Genomic DNA, 7,524 nt, shown 5'->3' on the forward strand with positions numbered 1-7,524 from the left:
AAAGGCACTTTAGAAATAAGCAGTATTAACTGTCCTTGCAAGGTCTACATTTGCTCCGATCTTTCCTTTAATGCATAATTAATTTGCCTGCTTCAGAACAGTTAAACACATGAAGTCTTGTCTTTGGTGCTGTTGCATAGATCGAGTGCTAGTTCAGAAGACCACGCTATCGCTGTCACTGGAGAAACAGTGTATGGAGCACTGCTGTTCATATAGAAGGAGGTGTAATGGGCGTCCAGGCCGTGGGCAGTCGCACATGAGTGGTGCTTTCATAAGCAGAAGCGTTGTGCACCTCAGGGGCAGGAGTGCTGTCATACAGTGGAGATCCAGTCGCGGGAACTGACGCTGGGTGGGAAAGGCTTGTGTAGTGACTTGCAGAGCCACGAAGGAAATGGGAACCAAGACTGCTTGCCATTCCACCTGACTGAGACACTGGAGTCAGGGGTGCATTTCCTACACTCCATAAACCAGTGTACTGACTGTAGGACAGATATAAAAAGAAACAGAAATGTTAGAGATATGACAAAGATCTGTTAAGTAGTTTATGTAGTAGTTTTTTTCAAAACAGTTGGACACCTCTGGTGTAGTTGAACATTTTATAAAATGTTGCATGTGCAAAATTTTGAATTGTTTAATATTTTAGGTTGCTTTAAAATATATTAAATTTGCAAAAAAAACAAAACAGTATTTAATTCTGTTTTGTATAGAGACTATAGAAACCTTTTTTAAACAGTAAATTAACATAATGAAATTTGAATCTGAGTAAGTCAGTAAGTATGTCATCAATTGTTTCATCCTGGTGAGGGTCATGGGGGGTCTGGTTTCACCTGGAAACACTGGCCACAAGGCAGGGATACCCTTAACAGGGTGCCAGACCTTCAGAGGGCTTCAGCCACTCCTATCCCTCCCCTCTCAGACATAACCGATCATGTTTGTGTAGACGCCCGGTAAGCTTTACTGTGGGCAGTCACCCACATTTTAGCAGCTTTTATTTATGGCAGACCTTTTTTCTAGTGCTTTATGGATTACATCTGAACATCTGGATACATTTCATAGCCTATGCTGGCAGTTTTGGCAAGAAACCAATGTCCTATAAATTGCAATTGGTACAGGTAAACTAGACCTATTAATGTGTGAGATGAAGGAAAGTGCTGACCTGGAGTTGGAATTTGGTGGAGAATGTTGGTTCATCGGGACCATGCTGGGGTGAGAGGACATTTGTTGACTGGACCAGTTCTCATGGATGGGCAGCATAGACAGACAAGCTGAAGCATTTTCTGAATACTGAGCTGAAATCAACCACAAACAAACACTTGGTTATTTTCAATTCTCACTTGCACACTCACAGCAATAAAGATTTTTATACTAAATCATATTATGCTCTCTATTGTCATATTAATATAACTAAGAACATTTAACATTGGTGCTCAGACATTCCAAGACTGAGGGTCACTTGTTTATGACTGTGAGCTCCTATGTGGACAAAGGCTTCAGGAATGCAAGACATTCTCCCCTCAGTAGCACTTGTTTAAGTTTCTCATTAATGCCATGGAGAAATGGGTGTTTGTGCACCAGTGGGGAAAAGTGTGTAGTTGTGTGTTCTTACTGGGGGAGGTCGTTCTTTGAGGGTACGGGCTGGGATAAGGTGAGGAGCGATGATTTCTTAATGTTGTATAGTGTTCACAGCCAGGAGCGGACGCCAGAGGCAGAGCACCACCAAACTGAGGGTGAGGGTTTGCAGGAGGACAAAAAGATCCAGTACCTGGCAGAAACCAGCCACCTACTGAATGCAAACAGCAGAAAGGGCAAGTTTAATACATGTGAAATATACAGTCACAAATGTCATAGACACTAAACTTTTGAATACACACATTTAATTCACTATAATAAGTATAGATTGTACAAGTTGAAACGTACATTGGGTATAGCCAGTCTGTTGGTTTTCACTGAGGTCATCTATTATTTCTTTATGATCACTTCTATAAAACACATTTTGAAAAAGGAAGGATTATTCACATTTTTTACTCAACACAATCCTTAAATAAAAATAAAGAAAAAATAAAAATATTTTGTAGTACCTTTCTTTGGCATCTAGGAAAGCTTTGGCAAAAGGGTTGTGCTTTATTTTGAGTGCTGTAATCTGAAAGAAGATATTAGTTACATTAACATTTTACATCACGTAAACAAATGATTTCCATTAACATACTAAATTGCTGTTACGATACAATTCCTTGAATTGTAAGTATGTGAAAATTGCTGAACTTACCTCTTCATTTTGGTATGCTGTAACCGCTATGAACTGAGTTTCTGGGAAGGAATGACTGGTGATCATTTTTTGTGGCCCTCCAACCCGCACAATGTGAATTCGAGGTTCATATTTGTGTAAAGAGTTCAGCATGATCTAAAAAGTAACAGAAATCAGTAATGAGCCAGTTAATATAACACACACACAAGATATACAGAGTTGTGCACAATTTTCACTTTTTATAACAATAAAAAAATCACATTGAAGATCAAAGTATGACACAAAGAATAAAAGTCAATAGTAAACAATTTCATTTGATTATATACTATGTATCTATGATTGTTATATCCTAAATGATTTTATTATGCTATCATATTATAATAATCATTTTTATAATTGATTCAGTGATGTAGAAGTTGTTAAATATGCTTTTAAAGATAATAAACTAAGAAATAAGTTTCTAAAAGGAAAAAAAACACTATAAAATAAAATTTATATTTGGTGTACATCTATGTCAATTATGTTTATGTTTACTGTTGTGCAATTCATTAAGAAATGTGGAATGTTGTCTGTGTAAACTATTTTACCTTTGTTACATCATTCACTGGGTTATTTAGTATGTAATATCTCATTCTTTGTGCTTTTAAAACATATTTATGTAAGATCATTAGGTGAAGAAATAAAATCAATTCTAAATCTATTTTTAAAATGTACATTTAAATAGTTACAATAAAGATACAAATGAAATATTTGGCAGAATAATTAATTCAGTAGGCTACACTATTGTGTTAAACTACACTGACACAAAAACACAAGATTAATATATAACCTATAAAATACAATTATTTACAAACGAATCGCCCACCACCTTATTATTAGAGGTAAATACTATCTGATGTATGTTCTATGTGTTAGATATATGCGTTATTGATGGGTGCAGTGTTTTATACTGACCTGTCCTCCACCATTAAGTTTATTGGTGAGTTTGACTCTGCTGAAGGAGACTGGCGCTTTCATCCAATGCGCACCGAAGTTGGGGGAGTCGGGGTGCATGTACACACAGCTGGAGGAGCGGGGTTCGGGTCTGCCCCCTGCTACCCACTCCCCATTCACGTACTTCCAGCGATGCGAGTCCGCCGCTGAAAAGTCCAGCAGGACTGAGTACATGGCACTCGGGTCCAACCCAGAGATACTGACCTTCAGCACCGGGAACATGCGCCTGAACAACAAACACACATACAGCGTTTTATTTCACATATCATATCAAACCGAGTAAAACTCTTATAAACAAACTATACTTCATACTACATGAGCCCAAATGAACAAGGTGAGCATACAAATGAGCTTTTGTGAGAAAAGAAGTCTCCAAGAACTACATCAGAATATAAAGCATTGAGACACACCACTGCAATTCAGGTCAAACTGTGTGGTTGCTTTTAAATTAGATGGATGACAGAAAACTTTCTACTTTATAAAAGTATCTTTTTATCAAATTAACAAACGACAAACCATATCTAAAATAAAAATCTACCAACGAAAATGATGTCAACGCATTATAATGAATTAAGTGGCTCCGAATTTCAAAACAGATTCTTTCTTGATTTCTACTTAAATTCTGACATAGTTCTTAATTCTTAAATGATTCATTAATAAATAATTCGTTAAATGGTATGTTAATCTATGAATTGTTGTTTTCAGTTGTCACTAAAGGGGTCAATTGTGACTATTTATGTATAAAATTTGTGTTTCTGTTTTTCTTTTTTGTGTTCATTTCTAAGCACGAAATTCACGCATTCGTTAAAAAATATTTAAATACTGCTTTTCTAAAGGTGCAATTTTAAGGTATAAATTACTAGACGCTTGCAGTGTTTGTAAAATGGTTATTTTTATATTTATATTACAGCAGTAACCTTACCTTCCGTTCTTGGTAACAATCATCTCGTTGGTAAGTTCTCGAAACTTCTTCCACAGTTCCACATCATCCAGACTCACTTTAAGCTCTCTTTCTGTCGGGTCACCTTTCTCACTCCCCGCCTGCAGTTCATTCTCCACAGCGCTCAGTAGATGATCCACCCGGTACTGAAGCGCCTTTCCGGTGCACTCACTGCCAGCTGAAGCCATGTTTATCCACAAAAAAATCCAAAAACTGTCCAAACTGTAGGAGCCCCGAGTCCACATTTATAGCCCTGATGCTCCGCACGCAGCTGTGAACGACTTTGATTGGCTGGTTAGAGCCTTTGATGTGTGCCAACAAACTCGCCATTGGCCGGGCGGATTAACATACATGGAATAACGCCAAGCTCAAACTGCATCTACACTATTATTAAAGTATAATACCAGAAAGTAATGTTAAATCATTCGATGTCACTAAAAGTCACTAAATTGATTAAACTCAGATTCATACAGTGGTTCTAAAAAGCAGTCAACTAAAAAAATAAATAAAAGTAAAAATAAATAAAATCGTTAACCACTCAACACAAAACGCAGTAACCATTGCACAAAAGTGTAGACTTAAAACAGTGTCAACAAATAAAAATAGTAAACAACGAGACTATTAAAACATGAAAAGAACAAAAAACAAAAGCAGTCAGATCTAGACAACTAAAACAATAAAACTATAATAAAGCAACTTTTATTAAAGTCGACTGTAAATAGTTAACAGCCAAAAAGAGTTATATACATTCGTTTTTTTTCCAAAAAAAAAAGTCAAGTTAAACTTTAAATACAGTTAACTGTAAAACCACAAATCCAACAAGGAAAAGAATAAGTAAAAGGGGTCAAAATTAACAATTAACAGAAACAAAAAGGTTTTTAAATAAATGCAACATCAAACTTCAGTCAAACTTGGAAAGTTGTAATGCTTGAGGACTCAGATGATTTAGAAAACACAGTGGAAGGGAACAAAGGAAACACAATATTACAAAAGATAATACTGCAAATATTTTAGAGACATTAAATTGTGTTGTTTTTTTGTTGTTGTTGCTGTTGTTTTTCTTTTTATATGATTCATTTATGTTGAGAAGTACCACACAGTATTTCGTTGTACCATGTACAATGACAAATAAAGTTTCTATTCTATTCTATTCTATTCTATTCTATTCTATTCTATTTATTACACATACCAAATTATAAAAAATATTACAAATAAAGACAGTGTAATGCAGAATATTTAAATTTTTATTTATTATATAAACAAAAATATGTAACATTCATCAAACAGGACTATTTAAACTATTATACTGTAGAAGCTTTATTATTTGGCTACATTATAGACACATTACATAGACAGATATAAAGCTAATATTCCTAACAGTTCAGAAAAAACCCATAGAAAGACATAAACCCCAGAAGAAGTAAGTACATACGTTATAGTTTTCAAATATACATACTGTAGTAGAAGAACTGAAATTATTAAGTGCAGTCAACATTATATTATGCATAATTGGTCCATGTCTTCTTATCAACACGATTATCCTAAAATGAATAAAATTATATATTAGTTTAGTACACAAACCTGAAAAATAAATACATTCATTGACAAAACTACCTAAATTCTAGATTTGTTTACCAATGAAATAGTATGGTCAGAAATATCTGTCATGGAAAGAGGCATTTCTTGGCTGATGGAAATGTTTGCTCTGTTGCTTCTACATGGGAATACATCTGATGGTTGAAAACTGTACAAATTATCAATGTTAGAATTACAGTTTAAAGTAACAAATGATCTGTATTCAAATGAATAATATCAACCTGGTAATCTGATCAGTCAGTGTGTTTAGTGACTCCTTAAAGTGTTCTGAGTTCTCTGGTGCTGTGTGATTTCCAAAACGTTGTGGAGGAAGTGGAGACTCTCTAGGGTATGTGAGTTCTTTAGTTAAGGCTTGGTTTGGGCACACATGCTCCAGCTGTATTAAATAAAGAAATCAATAAAAAGGCAATAGGTTGATTAAAAACTTATTAACCCAATTTTTTAAGTTAACCCAATTGAGCTCATGAATAAGCTTATGTGTTTTATATATTGTGTGAACTAACCAGGTCTTTGATGCTGTGCCCTATATTATACTGCGTAGCCAATCCATTATTGTCTAGTAACCTGTTTAAAAAAGAAAAAAGGTTTAAAAAAAAGACAATGATACATTTTATTAATTCTTTATGCAGATGCTACAGGTTTCATTTCACTCCACTCATGGTTTTTGGGTGACTGACCTGCGAGAGTGAGCCATGTGGGAGAGGGAGAGGCTGTGCATAAGGTGGATCTTGTGTTGGATTAAAGTTGCGGCTTTTGATTTGTGCAGTGGTTCTTTTGTTTTCTGTTTGTGTAACGTAGGATTAAGAAATTAGAAAAAAAGATAACATAAAAAAGATAAGATTCCAAAAATGTAACAAAATGATGTTCTTCCTGTTCCATTTTGAGTTTTTACTTTGGAGTATTGCGATTTACATTAAAAGATGTAATGTGTTATAATAGCCATTTATATTCCAAGTGCATGTACATGCAAAATTAAAATTAGATAAGAATTAAAACTCTACCGAAAGAAGAATATTGGTCTTGAATGCCTCTAAGAAGCTAGGCTGTAAAGTGGCAAACTTGGGCACCTTCAATTCCTGTGAAAAGACCTGTTAAAGAAGTTACATACAAATAAGTTTTATATGCTGATTTTTTGTTGTCCCCATGGCACTGTATGGGAAACAAGGTGGCTGACGTAGTAACAGGGATTGACATTAGTGCACTGGTCAGAGGTGACAAGAAGCATGTCATATCTCACAGTTTGGGTGTCAGTCTCAGCGCCTGACTCTCTCACCCCACACAAGGCACATGCGTGCTGCAGAGGGTGAGAAGTCAGGGTGGGGGAGGACATAGGAAGAAGGCTGTTGGTGGAAGTGACTACTCACACACCTTCAGTCCATATACACCACAAGAGCTGAAATCATTCTGTACTCAACAGCACAGCTGTGTTGTCTAGCATTAAGATTTAGATCAACTGATTTGTGGATTAATTCCTTTTGATATGAACTAAATAATTTAAGTTACAAAGTTCAGGGATTAAACATCTGTCAAAATGTTGGTGGTTACCCCTCCTCATTATTAATTCGAGTGTACATTTTACGCTGTAGGTATTTACCAAGCCCTGATTCTATTGTCAAATTACCAAATAGTGTCATTAGAAATTGCTTTTTTACTCATTTAAAGTCAAGTCAACAGTCAGTATTGAGAATGATAATTTTAGTCTTGCGTGTGGCCGCTTGATTGTGATGAGACTAAAACTTCTTTGTACTTG

General features: G+C 35.4%; 1 protein-coding gene across 1 annotated transcript; it reads right to left on the bottom strand.

The window, feature by feature from the left end:
* Nucleotides 1-208: 208 nt before the first annotated feature.
* On the bottom strand, nt 209-4,366 carry tbxtb (T-box transcription factor Tb). Its single transcript, XM_062995034.1, has 8 exons — nt 4,161-4,366; nt 3,200-3,464; nt 2,267-2,401; nt 2,079-2,140; nt 1,918-1,979; nt 1,607-1,783; nt 1,157-1,289; nt 209-479 (listed from the first exon to the last, which is right to left on the bottom strand). The coding sequence occupies exons 1-8, from the start codon at nt 4,364-4,366 to the stop codon at nt 209-211; spliced, it is 1,311 nt and encodes a 436-aa protein (XP_062851104.1).
* Nucleotides 4,367-7,524: the final 3,158 nt, after the last annotated feature.

This window comes from Trichomycterus rosablanca, chromosome 5, assembly GCF_030014385.1.
Source record: "Trichomycterus rosablanca isolate fTriRos1 chromosome 5, fTriRos1.hap1, whole genome shotgun sequence".
NCBI classification, from domain to species: domain Eukaryota; kingdom Metazoa; phylum Chordata; class Actinopteri; order Siluriformes; family Trichomycteridae; genus Trichomycterus; species Trichomycterus rosablanca.